Raw genomic sequence first — 21,784 nt, 5'->3', positions numbered from 1 at the left:
TTAACCATGCACTGCCTCACAGTCCACTAGATAATGTCCACAGAATATGCAGGCTGTTCCACTCCGATCTTCAGATCCAGTGCACTTCAAAAAAAGACATAAAAAGTTAATTGCATAGGCTGTAAGGCTATAAGAATCTTCCACCTAGTATGGCCCGTGTGGTATATTACAATATCACCACCTTCTTGTGCTCCACCACCACTAGGGCCCACTCTCATCTTCTGAAATGGCTGCCCAGCCCCACGGACAGCTCACTCAGCTTGTGAGATCACACAGTATTGGATCTCCAACTTCTCACGCTTTAAAAACGCTCCTCATATATATGTAAAGGACAAAAACATTGCTTAGGCTGTTTCAAAAAAGAGGTTTTTTTAGGGGGGGGGGGGGGGGACACACCACTGCCAGGCAAGTCACCGTGTATTTACCGGGGGCCACCACAACAGCACTCCTGCACCCAGCACCTTCAAAGACTGTGCTCACCTTATATCTTGGCTGCCCCAGTCACAGACAGCTTCAAACACATATGTGCACTGTCCAATAATACTCAGTGGTTCCTCTCCCTGGTGTGTTCAGTCCCTCACCATCAACCAAAAACAGCCCACTGCAACTGAATAAACTTACATAGTGTAAAACCTTTAATTAAGATCAGTAGTAAAAGGTAGCGCTACTCACAAACATCAAGATTATCAAGCATGTAATAAAAACTCCGAGGACGTCGCCTTCATGCACTGCAACACTTCCTGTTGGCTTAGCCACGCCATACGCGTTTCATCATACGCCTCATCGGGGGCTCCCCTGATGAGACGTATGACGAAACGCATAGGGCATATCGCGTAGGGAATATCCATAACATGCCTGACTTCCCTTCCTCCAGTGAAGAATTTCCATCAGGCACCTGACTTTCCTTCCTCCAGTGGAGGATAACTTATGGCAGTAGATAGTCCGCAGTACATCTCTACTCTCTGGGGCTGCTTGCATAACCTGTTTTTCTGAAGGATCTTTGATGTCCTCTCCGTTGACTTTCCATTACCCAAACCCACGCATGTTCCCTCTGGACCTTGTGACCCACATCTGCTGCTCATTAATTCTACTACCTGCGGTACATTCTGCGCCTATTATTTATTCGCTTCGGTTTGTGATTGTACATTCACTGGAAAATAGGCTAATAATTCCGCATCTCCGGCATCCGACACGTCACGGGTAACTCAACTTTACGTCACACCTTCTCACCTCGGGAGACATCGCTGAGCGCTTTGTAATGGAAAGAGAGGAACACGTGAGCATGAAATGTTCTATTTTTAATATCGGAACCAGTGTTAAAATCTGATGGGGAAAGCATGCCCCTAGGGGGCACGGAACGTTTTTCTGCTTGTTTGTGATGTAAATGATCTGCCCAAGAGCCAAAATAGCAAAATAATAGCAAATATTTGCAGTAATTGGAACCCGGAATGCGAAACATTTGGATTCCGTTGGACATGTCAGGCAATAGGGCGTGTGCCAGAGTAGACGATTATGCCACAGATAACCTTCTATTAACAATAGCTCTCTCCAGAATCACAGAGACTTATGGGTAATTGCCAGTAATATGGTTGTTTTGATGACTGTAGGATCATGATAGGGTCATGTGACTAGAAATCAAATCTTCTAAACCAGTGTTTCTCAAACTGGCCTTGTGACTCCCCAACAGTGCATGTTTTGCAGGCAACCTCACCGATGCACAGGTGGGGAAATTGGTGTCTCAGCTACATGGAATCCACCTAGATGAGACACTAATTACTGCACCTGTGCATAGGTGAGGTTGCCTGCAAAACATGCACCGTTGGGGAGTCACAAGGAAAAGTTTGAGAAACACTGCTCAAAACATACATATATGTTAATTGGCTTCCTCCTAAATTTGACTGTAGGCTACAGACATATGACTGTGATAGGGATTCGATTGTGAGCTCCTCCGAGGACAGTCAGGGACATGACTATGTACTCTGTAAACTGCTGCAAGAGTAGTCCATGCTATATAAATAATAATAATAATAATAATAATATGGTAGGACATTAGACTATGACTATGGAAGGGATTAGATTGTGAGCTTCTCTGAGGACAGCCAGAGACATGACTATGTATTTACTCTGTAAAATGCTGTAGAAGAGGGTAGTGTTAGGGGTAAGAAGGGGGAGGTTTAGTCTTCGGCCGGTTTCACACTGCAGATAGGCAGTAGCGGTGCGGTGCCCAGGAGCCGCACTGCACGCCAAAAACAGGCCTTCAGGGATTACCGCGTTAGCGCGCAGTAAACCCCGTCTGGTAGCCGGCCGAGCAGGAAGTATGACACTCACTTCCTGTGACCGAAGCGATCACGTGCGCAGAAGTGTATTGTTAAAATACGCTTCCACGCATGTGCGACACGTAAAACAGGCATTTTAACAAACATGGGTTGCCATAGACTTACATGACTTCTAGTCCGCTGCACGTCGCCGCAGAGCCGCACGGTAACGTAGGTTTGCCCTCACATCGGGGATGCGGTGAAAATGTCACTTCTGTTGTACCGCACAGCACCAGTATGAAAGGCCCCATAGACTAACATTGACCTACGGTGTGTGTTTGTGTGCGTGGTTTTTTTTTTTTGTTTGTTTGTTTTTTTTTGTTTTTTTATAGCTTTAGGCAGAGATAGAATTAAAAGATAATATTTTTCACCAATTCCATAATTTCAATCTGCAGTCCTTAAAAATTGAGAGATTTTCTTTGTTTTCAATTGATAAATCCAAATGAATTTTTTTTGGGGGGGGGGGGGGGGGGGGGAATTGGACGTGTTGGAAAATTTAGACCAACTTTATCAAGAATTGTATGGTGTGTGTGATGGATTGTGAAATTGTATTCAACTAGAAAAAAAAGTGAATTTAACTATTCAGTACATTTTTTTTTTTACATTCTTTCAATTATTTAAATCAGGGGTCTCAAACTCAATTTATCTGGGGGGCCGCAGGAGGCAAAGTCAGGATGAGGCTGGGCCGCATAAGGAATTTCACAATCACGGCGCATCGCCGCCTCTGCCCGCCCCTCTCACTCTTCCTTCACAGAGAGGGGCGGGGAGAGGGGGCGATCCGTGGAGCGATTGACGTCAGGAGGGGCAGAGCTGAAGCTGAAAGCTCTGCCCCTTCCAGGAAATGCCGGTGGATTGCCCCCCAGGCGATTTAGGGGCTCTGCAGCCCTCGTTTAGCGGCGGGCACGCGGCGGATTACTTGGGAGCACTGAAGCGAACTATAAGGAAGCTTTTGCCGGCGAGGGCCACAAAATATTGTATCGAGGGCCGCAAATGGCCCGCGGGCTGCGAGTTTGAGACCCCTGATTTAAATCAACCGATTTTTCAGAGCTTTCGATTGTTTATCTCAAAATTGCGGCAGTCTATATACGTCAATATACATGTGTGGTACGTCGAATATTCTGATTGAAACCTCTGATCAATCAGAAAATTGGATTGGAATGCTCGAATCGAAACAAAATTAAGTTGCATGATGTGTTTCCACCTTTAGTGTGAGAGGTAGGTTAGTTGAGGCCGGTAGTTGAATATTGTAAGTTTGCCGATATTCTAACTATTAGCAATAGTTTTGGGTCTCGCTCCTCGGTCACACACACCTCGGGCACAGAGTGATCGGTAAAGCGTCTGTGATAATGGTGATGTATAACAGCCGTTTGTTCAGCCCGGGAACACGTCGTACCTGATTATCATGTATGCGGCTTGGAGAGATTTGTGGTTGTTGGCATTAAACACGAGTAACATAGCAAGAATATCTGACATACACACAAACATCACTACGTATGAATAATGATGCAAATATGTGCAAAACAGGCACACAGCTTGTGACCTCTGAAACACCACAACCGCAGACCATGGCAGAGATCTACATGGTATCTGACTTATGCTTAAAGCAGGCCTCCGCTCACAGGAAGGAGATAGTACTGCTTTGAAGCATATTTATGTGCATTATTCTCTTACTCTGCTTCTCCTTCCTAACCTGACTGTCTAACACTAAGCAGGGCCCATCACTCTCTACAATACCCCCCCCCCCCATGTGTCATACTCACCGTCCTGGTCCCAGCCGCCAAATTCTCGGGGCTTTATTTCTCTATGGCACCCGCTTCCGGGTCATCCACATAGTACGCATGCGTACGCAAGGTCATTGGCGCACGCGGATAAAGTTACGCTTGCGAGCACTGGACGTTGCGACGTATGCATGCGCAGAGGGTTAGCATGTGCTTGTACGCATGCGCCGCTCTTTGGCGCCAGATTTCCCTATATAAGCTCTCCTGCCCACAGCCACAGTGCTGTTGTTTCTGATAGTTCTGGATGAGCCTGTTCCTGTTGAATCCCTGTGTTGATTACCCGTTCTGACACTTGGCTTGTGACCTCAACTCTGTTATCTGCCTGCCCCGACCCCGGCCTGTGACCTCAACTCTGCTTATTATCTGCCTGCCTCGACCTCGGCTTGTGACCTTGACTCCGCTTGTTATCTGCCTGCCCTGACCTCGGCTTGTGACCTTGACTTCGCTTGATATCTGCCTGCCCCGTCCTCGGCCTGTGACCTTGACTCCGCTTGTTATCTGCCTACCTCTGCCTGTGACCCCCTACTTCGCTTCTGCTTACTGCTGCAGAATTTGACGTATTGACCTCAACACTGCAGTAACCTGGTGAACAATAGGCAGTTGAAAGTCCATCGTCCCTTGCGGGGCGCTCTGGTGAACACCCGTGGGCACTGTGGGCCAGATTTATCAAGAGTGTTTGAGACAAAATATTGGTAGAATTTTTAGAAATCCATACAGAACTGTCTCAGACATCTTAAGAAATCATTAGATAGTGCAGATGCCTTCTAAAACTGTTGTTAAATAGGAGGAGCTAGGAAGGTCTCTCAGACAGTGCAGTGTGTGAGGGGAATTGCTGTTGCTGAGGTAACCAACACACTTGCTGTATTGATAGCAGCAGGCTCTAAGGAGGAATTCAGCAGGGTGGAGGAGCACCACACAAATCATGTCTAGCCTGCACTTTGCAATCATGTCTAGCCTGCATTTCTACATCTGTAGAACTGCTATTAAGCACTTCTTAATCTGTGCCAGTTAAGGGATGGATTTGCACTTTTCTTAACTGTAGTGCAGCTCTAGAAATTCATGCTAAATTGCCACTATTACCTGGGATTTAAAAAGGTTCTTATTATCATGCAGAACTGTTCTCCCTGCTGGTTAGAACAGATTGAGAAGAAAAAACTGTTGGTAATGCGTTGATAAATCTCCCCCTTAGACTCTACGCTCTTGGTGATCCCTCACCTCAGTGGGAAGGTCAGCAGGTTTGCCACTTGCCATAACACCATGTTTCCCTCTCTGCTCATATGCCGAAACTTCCAACACAGGAGGGTGTCCTCTATGGAAGGTGCGGTGTATGCTTTAATCACCTCTATATTAACGCAATAGAAGGTCAATGATAGTCTTATCATTCTGGCTTTCATGCTAAATTCAAATGTTATGCAGCTTGGAGTTTGAGCTATCAGAATTGCCAGGAATTGCATCTGATGGGCCTCGTTCCAAACTCAGTACAACTTGCACACAAACTGGAATTATTATTATTGATTTATAAAGCACCAACATATTCCGTGGCGCTGTACAAAGTAAGAAACACCCATAGGGTACAAAATAATACAGACAATGGTATACACCAATATATAAAATACAGAGTTGGTACAAGATACAGAATAAGTAATAACAGTGCCAGAATTAATGTGAATAAATGTGTAACAAAATCCCAGACGCAAAAGGGTGAGAGAGACCTGCCCTTGTGAGCTTACGATCTAAAGGAATAGCTGGGAAACTAGAGGGGGGGGGGGGGGTAGTATACAATAATCATACCTAGAGGCAGTGTGTTTTAGGTTATCTGGTAGGAAGTACAACTTGGTCAGAGGTCAGAAGGTGAACTAGCCTATAGTAGAGCGTATGCGGTATACAGAAAAAGTGAGTTTTGAGAGCACATTTAAAGATTGGAGAGTAACAGATGTGTCGTGGTAAAGGATTCCAGAGGAGGGGTGAAGCATGTGAACTACAGGAAGTAGTTATGGCAAATTCTATACCTGCATTTAAAGGGGGCTTAGATGCTTTCCTTGCGGTGAAAGACATCCATGGCTACAATTACTAGGAATGCCCAATGATGTTGATCCAGGGATGTTATCTGATTGCCATCTGGAGTCGGGAAGGAATTTTTTCCCTTTTGGGGCTAATTGGACCATGCCTTGTAAGGGTTTTTCGCCTTCCTCTGGATCAACAGGGATATGTGAGGGAGGAAGCTGGTGTTGTACTTTGTTTTCTGGTTGTTTTCTTTGTTTTCTCGATGGACGTATGTCTTTTTTCAACCCAAGTAACTGTAACTATGTGAATGTGAAGAGGTGATTCTAGAGGAGGATAATAGGTCATGTGCAGATCTGAGATTGAGGTTGGGTTGGTATCTGGAAACTAGCGAGGAGATGTACACAGGAGAGAGATTATGGAGAGCTTCGTAGGTTAGGGTTAGGAGTTTGAACTGGATTCTCTGGTTAATTGGTAGCCAATGAAGAGCTTGGCAGCGAGGAGCAGCAGAGGAAGAGTAGGAAGAAAGATGAATGAGACGAGCAGCTGAGTAGCAGGTTATTGACCATCAAGTAACCAATGGCTGTAGGGGTGCATGGCTGTCAAAGTCCTAACTCCCCCCACTCTTTATGAGAAGCAGCAGGGAGGCGGAGCTATGGCAGCATGACGTAGATAGGGGAGTGCATGGCAATAAGTAGTCATGTGGGGGGGTTATAGGAGTGGCAGTTTTGGCCCAGGGAGAGGCATAACAATTGAATTTGGAGGGTGGGATAGTGTTTCCTACACAATTCACAACTCCCATGTGTGAATATGGAAGGGGTTGGGGTATTTAAAATAAAAAAGATGATTTCTGGACTAAGATTTTCAATATGTTTGGGCTGCATGGGTTTTAAACTACTAAAGTTGCTCACTAACGGTACAATTTTCAGTGAAGAATCTCCTGAACGATCAGATAAATGTGATCTAATTGGCTGAAAATAATCCTCGTTGATGTCCCAAATTGACTGTGACTGATTGTAAAGGTGATCTTTCAATGATAATTAAGTCAAAAAGTTGAAAAACAGATCTATTATCGGTGGAGATGGATAAGAAGTATAGATTGGTTCATTGATGGTGAAATAATTGATGTATTATGCCATATTATTTAGATTTTTCTGATCGCTTGGGTGATTCTTTGCTGAAAATTGTACCATTCGTGGGTTCCTAATCAGCTTGATGGCGGTTCCTATGAGGCAATGTTTGGGTTGCCGTGCTATTGTTGTGGTCCCCTCCCTGTCATCAATCTAATAAAATAAAACAGTGATCCCCTAACAAATCCTACATGTTTCACCTCTGTATAGGCTGCTTTGTCAGGGGTGAAGTAAAGTGCAAGGTGCCAGGGTGGTGGAAAGTGCAGGAAAAAAAGAACATGTAATCACAATATAGCAGCATTTTGTCCAGAGATACAGCCAACAGGTCTACTCACCACTGTTGCTTCTTATAAATGGTAATTTTATTATATCCTCCTTTAGAGGGTTAGCCCTACTTGCGTTTTACTTTGCTTATCACAGAGCCCAGAAGCATATCTTTGTACATATATGGAGTGGGCCTTTAACCAAAATAATCAAAAGGGCATGTTCTCAGTGGTGCTTTGCGGTGTAACGGCCGCTCCACGGCTTACCGCACTGCAGTGCTTCCCCGTGCGACATTCACAGATTGGAGGAACATCGCTGTAGAACGGATTGCGGTATGCTACCAATAAGCATGCATGTTACAGTAGAGGTGAAGCATACTTTTCATTGACTGTATGCTTCACTGTAGCCAACGCAGCGCAGCACTAATGTGCGGTGTAACCTTTTAATTTTGTTTCGTTCCTGTTATATAGAGAATGCAACGTTCACTGTGAACGTAGACTAAAAGATTCCAAATGTGTATGTAGCTTTATGGATTGATGCCAATGTAAAACAATCACAATATTTTTCCCTTTTCTAAAAAGAAAAAAGTTAGTGTGTAGTCTTTCAGACTTTTGTATTTGCAATTGTGACTTGCAATGCATTCTGGGAGGTGTAGTTCTGCGGCACCTGGAGAGATGCTGGTTGCAGAAGTCTGCTCATACAGAGAGCAGAAAGAGTGGCTGAGGAGCTTTATACATAATAATAATCCTGTCAGCGTGTTGTGTCTGATTGCCTTCCTCTCCCTCCAGCTGTGCTGCACTCTCTGACCCGTCCGCCTTCCCCGCAGCTGCCTGCCTGTAATTTATCCAGCTGAAATACCTCCGCTCCGTATTTACTTCCACTCCATTTAGACCTAAACCAAAATATAGACCTAAATATACACAGCAAGTGTCCGTCAGACTGTGATGTCACTTCCTCTGTCTGTTGATGGGTTTCAGCAAAATAAATAAATACGTAGTTTGTCAACTTTTTTTCTTTTAGGAAAGCAGTTTTGGGCGCAGTAAAGTCTGGTATACAACCTCACTTTTGATTGACCAGTTTTACCAGCTCCATGTAGTATAAGTTGAATAATATGAGCAGATAGTTTAGGTAAATTCTCATTCTGCATGAGATGGTAAAATTGTTCAGTGATAAAAATTTAACGTGTGTTACAGGTAGTGGGTTGGGTGCAAGTAAGGGGCAGGTAGTGGGCCAGTTACAGGAGGAGGACAGGTAATGGGTTGGGAGCAGGTAGCAGGTCTGCGGCAGGTAGTGGGTTGGGTGCAGGTAGAGAGCAGGTGGCAGGTCTGGTGCAGGTAACTGGTTGGGACTGGTAACGGGTTTGGGTCAGGTGGTTGGTCGGGAGCAGGTAAGGGACAGGTAGTGAGTCGAGTGCAGGTAGAAGGCAGGTAGGGGAACTGGTAGTGGGTCAGGAGCAGGTAGGGCTGCAGGTAGTGGGTTGGGGGCAGGTAGAGGGTCAGGTGCAGATAAGGGGCAGTAAGTGGGTCTGGTGCAGGTTGAGAGCAAGTATTGGGGTGCGGGCAGGCAATGGGTTTAGGACATGTAGTAGATTGCGTGCAGGTAGAGGGCAGGTAGCGGGTTGGGACCAGGTACGGGAGAAGGTAGTGGATTGGGGGCATGTGGAGGGTCAGGTACAGGGCAGGTAGTGGGGCGGGGTCAGGTAACAGGTTTAGGGCAGGTACAGCGCAGATAGCAGGTTGGGAGCAGGTAACTGTTTGGAGGCAGGTGGTGGAGCAGGTAGTGGGTTGGGACCAGGTAGGGGAGAAGGTAGTGGATTGGGGGCATGTAGTGGGTCAGGTACAGGTAGAGGGCAGGTAGCGGGGCGGGGGCAGGTAACAGGTTTGGGGCAGGTAGAGCGCAGATAGCAGGTCGGGAGCAGGTAACTGGTTGGGGGCAGGTAGTGGAGCAGGTAGTGGGTTGGGTACAAGTAGGGGCAGGTAGCAGGTTGGGTGCAGGTAGAGGGCATGTAGCAAGTTGTGCACATATCACAGACTGGGGGTGCAGGTTTGGAAGTTGGCCCCACGCTTGTGTCTACCCTGAGGTGTGGAACTACCAGCAATCGGCATGCTTGTTGCCTCACAGATACCCTGTGTGTTTTTGCAGCGTCCTGACTGGCTACAATGGAACAATATTCGCCTATGGACAGACTGGCAGCGGCAAAACCTTCACCATCACTGGAGGAGCTGAGCGATACAGCGACAGAGGCATTATCCCCAGGACCCTGACCTTTATATTTGAGCAGTTCCAGAAGGTAAAACTACCTTAACCAAATGTCTGATTATTCTATAAAACTTCTCCCTGATAATGTTTGACTTCTTCCTGAGCTAATGTCAGTATTGCAGAGACTTTCATTGTCCTCCGGTAGCAGTGCGGTAAATTGACGCGATGCACCGCGCCAGTATGAAAGGGCCCTAAAGCTAAAATATACCAATATCTGGATCAACGGTTAATTCTTTCATAAGTGGGGAGGTGGAGTGTTTTACAACTCAGAAATAAGAGAGATTCCAGGAAAGAGAAGAATGATCTGGATGCCACCTGCTGGTTAAAAGGGGTATTTCTGACACACACAGTTCCCCCATTGCCTCACACATCTCCCACACTATGCAGTGTTACAAAAAAAAACCAAACCTAAACAGAATATTAAGGCTGCTTTCACAGTTTCAATTAAGCAGAGGCTGTGCAATACAGCCAATCGTTGGAGAGGGCTTAAGTAACATACAGTATAGACAAAAGCTATATGCCAGCAGGGGGCTTTGAGTTATAAATGACAGCAACTGATATATAACTGACAGCAACTGATATATTGCAGTTCTGACAAAATCCTGTCAGAACTGGAAGAAATTGTAAGGAGAAAATGGTGAGCTTCTGATAGGAACTGATGGTGAGGTAAGTATGTAATATTCATTCGCAGGTACATCATGTGTTTATGGGCCCGTTTCCACTAGGAGCGGTGCGATGCGGCTACATAGACGCATCACACCGCGTGTATGCTGAAACACATGCACGGCAATGGAAGAGTTTCCACTGCATGCATGTTGTGCGGAGCGGTGCAGAGCGATCCGAGAATCTGCAGCATGCTGCAGATTCTCGCATGGCCGCATCAACCCGCAGCCGCGTCCCATCTCCTCCAATACACTTCCATATCGGGAAATGCGGAAGTGATGTGATGCGGCTAAGTAGCTGCATTCGCATCACTGAAGTAGTAGAAACCGGCGGTATCATATACAATAAAGTGCAAGTGTCCCTGTGTCATCAGCTGAATGATTGTGTGTCCCTGGCTTTTTTTGTACTGAGCATGTGCGCAGCCAGGGCAGTTAGGACACAGGGCCGGATCTAACAGTTTGCTGTGGGTGGTTCACAGAGGTTCTCATTGCATTGTGGGAAATAACAGCTTTTTCCAACTGCCAAGCAAGCAGCTCCCTGTGTGCTTGTACTTCAGACAGTGGTGGGGAACGAGCAAGCGGTACGCGTATGTGCGCGCATGGCGGGGGGTAGCGGCTGTGACCAACCCCCCCTTTTTTTTTAATGGGAGGGCCTTTTTACTAGTTTTAAATAATTTTACTTGGCTCTTTTTATTATGTCACTGTCACTTACAGTAGGTCAGATCTGACAGGTTTTGGACTAGTCCGTCTCCTCATAGAGAATTCTCTCAGTTTTCTTTGTTTTCAGAAGTGCTTACTGAGCAGCAGTTAGGCTTGCTTCACACATAATAAGGTGTCCTGTCCTGTCAGTCTTTGACTATCATCATCAGTTTTGTGTTTCTGTGGCTGGGTTCACACACAGAAGGTATACATTTCTGGTTCAGTCAGGTAAAACTGATAGAAAACGAATGCAAAACTGCTAGGACAGGACATTACTGCTCTGGAGTGGAACTGTACAGATTTATGTGTGCACGCTAACGATACAATATTTTTTAATCCAATCTTACCACTTCTGTATAAAATGAGGAACTATCTAAAGTATCTATTCAGAGTATAGTCACTAATTTTACCCTTCTACATACATTTTTTAGAATTGGACAAAGAAAGATTGTTTCATGTGTGGGTTCCATTACTTAGTCCAGCTGCCAGTATAGTGTGAAGAATAAAGGAAATTCTGAGAACCCCCAAAAGGAGATGGACTCATCCAAAAATTGTATGATTTTTACTAGTTGCTGTGACAGCAAATCACAGCTTCTGGCAGCTGAGTTTGTGAACCAGAATGCTTGTTAACTGTTGAATGATTTGCTAGCGCCAGCTTCCTCTTCCTAGGTGAAGTTATTTGGCACATTTGGAGAAGCTTTGCTTTCGTTATGGTAGCGTTATCCCTCCACTCGCTGCATCTGTGATATTGTTGGTTGCTGAGAAGTCCCAGCAGCCTGTGTTGTACCTGTGACTTCTCATTGGCTGTGTTTTCTCCAATCAGGACAGCAGCAAGGTGTACACCCTCCACATCTCCTACCTGGAGATCTACAATGAGTGCGGCTACGATCTGCTCAATCCCAGACATGAAGCCTCCAAGCTGGAAGACCTCCCGTAAGTCACCTCTGAGCCGCCACTTCCTGATCAGTAACATTATGTGATTGTAGTAATGTCTGTGCACTGATAGCATCCAAACAAGACAAACTCCTGTGAGCCTTGTCTATTTTGAGAATGGAGAAGACACCCCAATAAATGTTTTTTGTTTTTTTTAATCCTCTGAAAATGAGTTAAAAAAAATACTTTAAAAAGATAAGTAAGTTATTTTATTAGACACCTTAAAGTGAACCAGAGACGAAGCACCCTTATGTATTTTACCATGTATATCAGTGGGAACATTAGAGAAAACACCTCCCCTGCTCTCTGCTTCATCCTTCACTGCTCAGCCTGCTTGTTAGCAGCCCTGATAAAATCCCCGACTGAGCATTCAGTCTGGCTTTGCTCAGGAATCATTATAGCTGAGTCTGTCTTCTCTGATGTCTTTTCAAGCCCAAGCCTGCCCCCTTCTGGCTCTGCTTTCCCTTTTCTATATACTGCAGCATCACAGAGAGCTGTGATGAGAAGGGAGGAGTTGCTAATGGAAGGGTATATTGAAAAACTTTTTCTTTTAAATCTATATTTGTTAGTCATTAGAGGTTTTTAGAAATGGTGATTTCATTTTGCACACAGCCCACTAAATAATATGCTTTTGTGATGAACTGTGTCTTGCATGGAGTTTCAGTAAAAAAAACAAAACACAAAAAACGGCACACCAGAGTGGTGAAAATACCAGGTATAGTATTTATTTTGTAAAATCTATCGGTGGATATGTTTATTTTGTGCCAAAGCGTTCATCTCTGGTTTCCTAAAGTAACAGGGCTTTTTTGGTCCTTTGTAGCCCCTTACACACACCTAGGAGCAAATGATGTCTCCTTTGATGCATCACTGCTAAATATGCAAATCATCCCTTTGTTGGCACTGTAAGTTAAACACACCTCCAGAACCACAATGCAATGCAATTATGTGTCAGCTTATTCATTTTACAATAATAAGCTGACACAATAATCCAACATGCATACAGAATGTTTCGGATTGGTTGATCCTCATCAGTGCATGGCATGGATTAATGTGGCTCTATGGGGTAGGCCTTGAAACACCCGGAGTTACAGATTACACAGTAAGCTTATGGTGAGCCAGAACTCCTTGGAGTGTGTAAGAGGCTGAAAGAGACCAAAAAGTCCTCTTACTAAAATGCTATGAAAAATAGAAATGTGCCTTCTTAAAGAGAACACGAGGTGGCATTTCATTACGTTAGTGGGGCAGAGAGGCTAGTTGTGCACACTAACACCAGCCTCTGTTGCCCCATCATGTGCCTCAAAGACTTACCCTGCTTGCCGCTATACCCCCGCAGTGCTGGCGACACGCAGCGTGTCGCCAGCACAATGCTTACCTAAGCCTGTCTGTCAGCGCCGCTCCCCCGCCTCCTCCGTATCGCCGCTACCCGCCCGCGTCCCTTCCCTCCCGCTGATTGGAGGGAAGGGACGCGGGCGGGTAGCGGCGATGCAGAGGAGGCGGGGGAGTGGCGCTAACAGACAGGCTTAGGTAAACTTTGCTGGCGACGCGCTGCGTCCTGTGCCCTCGCCGCAGCTCCTCTCACTGCCGGTGTCCTCACCAGGTCGGCTTCCGGGTCGGCCTAATGTGCGCTCCGCGTCGCGGGTCACGTGGTGTAGCCGATGTCATCAGGTCTCTACTGTGCAGGCATTACTTCATTAAATCAGTTGTCCTTTTAGGTATACACTGATTGAGTGTAAATGGGGCCATAAGGAAACATAGACATCACCTTTGCACATCAGTTGTTCTTTCAGTTATAACTGACAGCAACTAATATGTTATATAACTGACAGCAGCAGAACTGTAAAGAGTCATTGCTATAAGTAAATGGTGAGCTTCTGAGAGGAACTGACTGCGAGGTACGTATGTAATATTCATTGGCAGGGACATCATGTGTTCATTTTAAAAAAAAATTCTGGTTAAAGCTCACTTTAAAGCCAAAACTAGCTCTTCCCTGAATGGATATTTCCCGCCCTGAATTCCCCCCGTTTTCCTCCCCGGGATTACTCCTTGGCACGTTTCCTCCCGACACACAGTAGCACTCTCTTTCCAGCGTATTTCTGGCCATTTCCTCGCAGTTTCCTCGGCGTTTCAGAGAGTATTCGGCGGTGTTTAGTGATTAAGATCCTGTGCCGTAGTGTCCAGGATTGGCGGTAATGAGAATTGCAGGCCCCGTACTCATTACAGCCAGCTGACTGAGAACAGCAGCATGTAACCACCTGGAAGCCAAACACTCCTTCCACCCTCCCCGCTGTCACATGTAATTATCACTCTGCGCTGCTCCTGCACCAGAGACAGCCACAAAGTATAGCGTGCTTCAGGCATGATCACGCGGGGAAATCACACCGCTGAGCGATCTAACAGATGCACGTCCAGATCTCACCCACCAGAGGATTCACTCTCTCTCAAACGCTGCTGGTGGGAAGCGAATGAGGAAGAAAGCTACTTCCACTGATGGGTCAGGTCACATTTTGGGGGTCAGCAGTCTTGAGGTGCCCATACATCTAGCAATAATGGGCAGATTCGACCAAGGAACAGATCCCTCCAGGGCCGGATTATGGCCTAGGGCACCACAGGAGGAAGGGCACCAAAGCAGCAGGCTAAACTGGTGCAGCATTTGCAAGCTTGCAAATGCTGCAATGTGAGGAGATTAGTCGAGCGCCTGACTGCGGTACTCCGCTGCTAGCTGCCTGTGCAGCAGCTACCTTGCTCTCTGTCCACGCTTGCATTGCGGCCGGCTGCTATGGACTTGGTCAGCATTGGAGACGGAAAGGAAGAGGAAGCTTCTGCACTGGAGACGAGCGTAGAAATTAGTGACACTGATGGCTGCTGCGGTGTGAAGGCGATCTGGCTACCTATACTAAAAGGTGGGGGTGTGGGAAAAGGAGGGATTAAGGGAGTCATCTGGCTACCTATACTGGAGGGAAAGGGGGGAGCAGTCATCTAGCTACATATACTAGAGGGAAGGGGGAGGGGTCATCTAGCTACCTATACTGGAGGGAAAGGGGGGAGGAGTCATCTGGCTACATATACTAGAGGGGAGGGGTCATCTGACCACCTATACTGGAGGGAAAGGGGGAGGAGTCCTCTAGCTACACATACTAAAGGGAAGGGGGAGGGGTTATCTGGCTACCTATACTGGAGGGAAAGGGGGAGGAGTCATCTGGCTACCTATACAGGGGGGGTCATCAGGCTATCTATACTGGAGGGAAGGGGGGAGGGGTCTTCTCGCTACCTACTGACAGTGGCCTAGGGCGGTAGAGAGTACAAATCCGGACCTGGATCCCTCTCTAATCAAATCTGATTACACCGCAGGGCCGCTTACTGATCAATTTCATGCTGAAATCGATCCCAATTCGGCCTTGTGATGCCGCATCCGCCCTCCCTCGCCCATCCAAGGCTGCCCCCTAATATTAAATGTCCCCCCCCCCCCCCGTACATTGCTTGCCAGTGTCCACCGCTGGCTCCGTCCTCCATCAATACATACGCCCCACATGGTTGCCGGCATACACGTGGGCTCATGTGTGATGTCATACACACGCCCACATTACTCTGGCAACCACGTGGGGTGCATGTATGAAGGGAGGTAATGTATGGTGCAGTGGGTACCGGGTGGGCGCATTAGATATTAGGGGAGACAGCGACGGGGTTTTTGTTGCATTCGTCACTCGTTCCGATACCACTCGCCGTTACTGCTGCACACCCGATCAACTAGGATGGCACAACATGTTTGGCCCAAGATTGATTGCATCGTCGGTCATGCATGCATTTGGTGGCACCAATTTTTCAACCAATTCGATAATTGTCGAATTGGATGGTCAATCGGCCTCCAAGTCAATAGATGTATAGGCACCATTATCCTTGCTGTTATCTAAACCAGGGCTGTGGAGTCGGAGTCGTGGAGTCGGGCAATTTTGGGTGCCTGGAGTCGGAGTCGGGAAAAAATGCACCGACTCCGACTCCGTCTCCTAATGAATTTGTAACTGTAATTAAAATAGAAAATATGATAAAATGTTCTATTTCTCAGATAATAGTCATTAAAAATAATGTATATATACAGTATATATACAGTAATAGCTGTGCTTAGTCCACAAAAATGAAACAAACCAATCAAAATTAGTTACTTGTGCTGCTTCAATAAAGCAGTCCCCGTATTTTTAACGTCAGATATACATATCTGATTGTAACTGTATATATGATGTGTACACAGGAATCTCTTATATATACTAAATAACATCTATGCTGTAAGAATAAAGCCTGATGTGTAGCTGTGTCACTAGAGATGGTCAACGAGATGGAAATAATTCAGCATTGATGCGGATTTATGCAAATGTATGCACTCCCTTTGTTGATGAAATCAAATAATTTGATATGTTGTTAAAATTTGGTTTGGTGACTACAAATTAAAGGGTAACTGAGACGGATGAAAAGTAAAGTTTTATACATACCTGGGGCTTCCTCCAGCCCCCTTCAGGCTAATCAGTCCCTCGCTGTCCTCCACCACCCGGATCTTCTGCTATGAGTCCTGGTAATTCAGCCAGTCAGCGCTGTCCAGCCGCATGGCGCTCCCACAGCCAGGAACATTCTGCACCTGCGCAATAGTGCTGCACAGGTGTGGTATGCTCCTGGCGGCGGAGTGTGTGCATGCGCACTACGCCCGACTGGCTCAAGTACCTGGACTCATAGCAGAAGATCCAGGTGGTGGAGGAGGACAACGAGGGACTGAGTATCCTGAAGGCGGCTGGAGGAAGCCCCAGGTATGTATAAAACTTTAATTTCATCTGTCTCAGGTTTACTTTGGTACACAGTAGTACTATACTCTACATATGCACTCTCCACAGAGCTGCGGGGAATCCACTGAGAATGCTGTGCACATTGAACACATAGGTGTTGTCTGTTTACAATCTCCTCATTCCCCTGCAGAGTACCTGCACATCATTCTTACATGTACCCACACTTCCATTGCCTAGGGCCTGATAGATGTTCTTTGTTCCGGTTTGTACCTTTTACAAGTACTCTTACCAAGGACTAGTTTTAGTCTAAAGGGAATAAATATAGTAGTCTACATATCCTTCTCACTTCAGTTGTCTTGTAAAATTCCTAAGCGTTGGCAGTTACATACTTTTAATCAACAAAATTGTAATATGCAAATTAGAGGAGTCGGAGTCGAGGAGTCGGAGGAATCCTAAACTGAGGAGTCGGAGTCGGTGGATTTTTGGACCGACTCCACAGCCCTGATCTAAACTGGAAGTCAAGATATGTGTTCTGCCTGCAGTCTAGGAGAACATGAAATACAATGGGTCTGATGTAAAGAGGCACTGTAGTGACATGTAGTAGATTGTTGTAAATTACTCAGGATACCCATATCTGGGCATGCCCAGTACAAAGTGCGTCCAGAAGAAAAAGAGAGACCTGTGCTGGAATGGTTAGCTCTATGAGGATCCATGAAGCCTCTGGACCATCTGGAGGCTTCTTACTACTGAGGTATGTATCCCCCTCCTCAGCTTAGGCAACTGCTGAAACCTTGGTTCAGTGTCCTTCATCTGTGCAATGAAGTGCTTCTGCTCTTCCTGAAAGTTCCCTGTGGGAGTTTCTGTTGACACTGGGCTCATAGAGCAAGTCAGAACTTGGGAATAGAGATGGTTAATGAGATGTTAATAATTTCAGCTTGCTTGCAGATTTAACCACTTCACATCCGGACCTTGTTTCCCCCTTATGGACCAGAGCAGTTTTGACATTTTAGCTATGTCCCTATTTAATCAGCAATAACGTTATCCCTACTTATAAAACCTACATTAAATATATATTGTTTTTTCAAGACTAACTAGGCTTTTATTGTATTGCATTTTTTTCTTAAAACAATTTTGTTTTCAATGCATTTTAATTGGAAAAAGGGGAAAAATTTAAAAAACGCATTATTTCTCAGTTTTACCAATTCCAGTTTAAAAGTGAAAAGCGCTATTGTAGATAAAAAACACAAATTTTGTGTGGCTATTTTTACTGTTCACCACAAAACTTAAATTACATTTCTGTCACAATTTATGGTGAAGATATTTGATTTTGAAATAATGCTACAGTGTGTATTTTTCACTATGAAAATAAAAGTATTTTTAATGGTAAAAATCAATCGTATTGGCTCAGGGAACATATATTCCCTTTCACAAATTTGTGATGCAGCAGATAGTGCCGGAGGTTTTGCACAGGAGCAAGCCCAATCGTGCACAGTTGTGCTTCAGCTACAAGACGTAGATCTATGTCCTCGTGGCTTAGATGAAGTCACAGAGGACGTACATATACTGTAGTGGTGGAAAAAGTGGTTAAAGGAGTTCCAAGGTGAGAAAGTATATACAGGTATTTCCTATACCTGTCATCTTCATGCCATCCTGTCGTCAACGGCGTCCTCGGCTCGGCCTCAAGGTGCTCTTTTGTAGGTGCAATATAGCCTGTACTAGGCTGACCCCCATGGTGTCGAGACCTGTGTCTCCCCTTTTACAGGATGCGTGCTGTGAGCAGGTTGCTGCCGGGAGCGCGGCCACAGTGTCAAGCCAGTGATACTGCACATGCTCAGTACGTATTTGCGGCGATCTGCGCATGTGCAAAGAGATCTTCTTCTGGTTCACAGGTCCTGACCCGATGGTGGTCAGCCAAGTACAGGTCATATTGCAGCTAAACAGAGTAGCGCAGGAAGGAACCGAGGACTCAGTCAGGATGCCACAAGGATGACAGGTAAATGCAATACCTGTAGATACTTTCTCACCTCTAAACTCCTTTAAGGCAAACTGTATGCAGCTTGGAATTTGACTAAATGATATGCTGATTTTGAATAGCAGAACTCTGCATGTCCTTTTTATAAAAAAATATTTATATGTTCTGTGAAGCATGATTCACTACAAAGCCTTTACTTTGTCTCCACAAAGTCCCTTTCCTCAGATATTCCCATTTGCTGCCTGTAGCCCTCCTGGCAGTTTGCAGACAGGAAGTGTGAATATACAAGGAATGGGACTGCACAGAGACAGAGTAAAGGCTCGTACACATGCTTAGATGGTCCTCAGCCGGATGGGGCTGCTGAGAATCTACTGTGTGTAGAGCGCCCCCCGATGTGTCGGCGAGAGATGTGAAGTGGTAGATACTCTGTGAGCTCTGGTACATTCTGGTCTGCACGGCCCGCAGCGATGGAACGGCTCTCCCAGCCACGGCTGTAATCCGCAGAAATCCTGGTATGATGAGATCCGCGGCTCGCAGTATCCTGTTACGGGTAATAGCGAGGAGGAGGAAGTAAATTACAGGCACAGATTGTGTCCTATATTTATCAATGCTTTCACCAAAGGCCTGTCTACCAGCAAAGCTTCTATTTAAAGGCAACAGACACCCCTTCCTGCAAAGTCTCTAATCGGCATGTTAGGAAAATTAGCAGACGGGGAGTTGTAGGTATTTATTCGCCCGTCGCAACTTGGGGTGTCGTCATGGCACTATACTCTGCACTGGAGGGGATGCCAAGCCATGGAACCCGCAGGCACAGCTGCCCTGGGCATGAAAGAGCCTCTTGGGGGAAAGATCTCTCTTCCAGCGTTGCCTGTGCCATGCTGGAGGGGCCGCACAGCGTCATTCAGCAGTTATTAGGTTGATCTGCATGGCTCTTCCTAGCATCCTTAAAGAGAACCTGAACTGATAATGAAAAGTCAAAATAACCATACACAGGTCATACTTAACTCCTGTGTAGTCTACTCAATCTATTTCTCCTCTCCTGTGTCCCATTTGTCCACTGTGATCAATGGAATTCTCTGTCCTCCATGTTAAAAATGGCCATTACCCCATAACCGCTTCCTGGTCAGCACACTGTTAATCTGTAATATCACCCACTTGAGCTATAGGGAAACATGGACATTACCTTGCACATTCAGTTGTAACGGACCGCTGCTGATATACAACTGACAGCAACTGGTATTTTTCAGTTCTGACAAAATATTGTCAGAACTGGAAGGGATCACTGGTGAGCTTCTGAGAGGAACTGAGGATGAGGTAAGTATGTAATATTAATTAGCAGGTACATCGTGTGTTTATTTTAAATAATTTTACTCGCTTCAGGTTCCGTTTAAGTGATGCATCATGGGTGTTTGCATGTCAGACAAGAGCTGACCTGAGTGAATGACCTATTACTCTCAATCACTAAACTAATGCAATTACAAGAAATGTGCATCAGGAGGAAAAAGTGTGGAAATATTTTTTTTTTGCATTATAAAATTTCAAGTGACCTGGTGCAACAGATCTGAGGTGGCCAACGATTTGCATACATTTAACTCATGAGCTGCTTTGATAGAGTTATCTCGTTTGAGATGAGTGCACTGCTTTTGGCCTCAGTTGGCAGAACTCGTGCTGTAAATTCTTGGAATGCTTTGATCTCTCTCTACTAGCAGAATATATAGAAACTGGAAGCAGAAGTTCTTTCACACATCCTCTTAGTGACACGTGGGCATAAATACACATTGCAGCAGTACTAATTTAGAAGCAGGGAAATGTAACCAGTGAGAAAAAATGTGATAAAATAAATTGGGCTTGAGCACTTACAAGCCTCTAAACAAATTGACTAAAGAGTTAAAAATGGCCTCTGGGTATTTGGGCACCAGATCACGCCAATTGTGTGAATATTGGTAATGTTACAGATGTTCTACTATCACCTTTCCCAACCTATGCCCAACACTACCTCAACCCCCCCCCCCCCCCCACACACACACACACACACCCCTATGCCTAATACTAACCAATAATAGTGAGCACTGTTCCGCAGCTAGGGTTTGGTTAACTACCGAACCCCAGATGGCGCCTACAGACCTCCGCTGCTGTTTGGGATTTGGTTACATGGTAGCTGATCTCCGTGCGCCACCATCTCCACTCCTATTTTGAGTGCATTACCCATTACTTTCCACGTCGTTAGCCACACGCCCTAATAATGGACAGCCAATGATATATATGGTACTGTGAGCTAACTGTAGAGGCCAGGCTTTGATTGGGTGGCATGGAAAACAAGAAAAACAAAATCGAGAGCCCCCAATAGTGTATTATTGATGATGGAGGATAAATTGTAGCAGCAAATTAAAATATACTCACAAGTGTGGTTTGCCAGAGTTCAGGCAACCACTATATGCACATGAGGAGATATTAGACCTGTCCCCACTCAGGTTAAGAAGTCGCTCTCCGTAGAAAGAAACAAGGGTGGGCACACCCATCCACCAGGTGGATCACAATATCGTAAAGAAGTAACAGAGGCGCCAACAGAATAAAATATCATACATTTAAAACTAACTAAGATATGGGGGGGGGGTTAAGGGTGGACTTACCTCCCCAGGACAAACACAACGATTCTATATGATCAAAAGTTTTAATTCTTACTCCAAAAATATGCAACGCGTTTCACGGGTGTCAAGCCCGCTTTCTCAGGCAAAAATACAACAGGAGTAACTTAGAAGTGTGTGTATAAAGCACACACTTCAGAGGAGAAGTGTGTGTATAAAGCACACACTTCAGAGGCGCTGTGCTTTATACACACACTTCTAAGTTACTCCTGTTGTATTTTTGCCTGAGGAAGCGGGCTAGAGACCCGTGAAACGCGTTGCATATTTTAGAGTAAGAATTAAAACTTTTTTGATCATATAGAATCGTTGTGTTTGTCCTGGGGAGGTAAGTCCACCCTTACCCCCCCCCCCCCCATATCT

At 45.6% G+C, this 21,784-nt stretch overlaps 1 protein-coding gene across 1 annotated transcript in view; it reads left to right on the top strand.

Moving 5' to 3' along the window:
• Window positions 1–21,784, top strand: part of KIF6 (kinesin family member 6) — a 287,414-nt gene that overhangs the window by 30,088 nt on the left and 235,542 nt on the right. Inside the window, exons 4-5 of the mRNA XM_068232714.1 lie at window positions 9,631–9,778; window positions 11,932–12,041. Coding sequence (XP_068088815.1) covers window positions 9,631–9,778; window positions 11,932–12,041 — 258 coding nt within the window. The remainder of the gene's footprint in view (window positions 1–9,630; window positions 9,779–11,931; window positions 12,042–21,784) is intronic.

The sequence above is a fragment of the Hyperolius riggenbachi genome, chromosome 4 (assembly GCF_040937935.1).
Source record: "Hyperolius riggenbachi isolate aHypRig1 chromosome 4, aHypRig1.pri, whole genome shotgun sequence".
NCBI classification, from domain to species: Eukaryota; Metazoa; Chordata; class Amphibia; order Anura; family Hyperoliidae; genus Hyperolius; species Hyperolius riggenbachi.
Note: the sequence above shows the minus strand (reverse complement) of the source record. Positions and strands in the feature narration are given on the sequence as shown.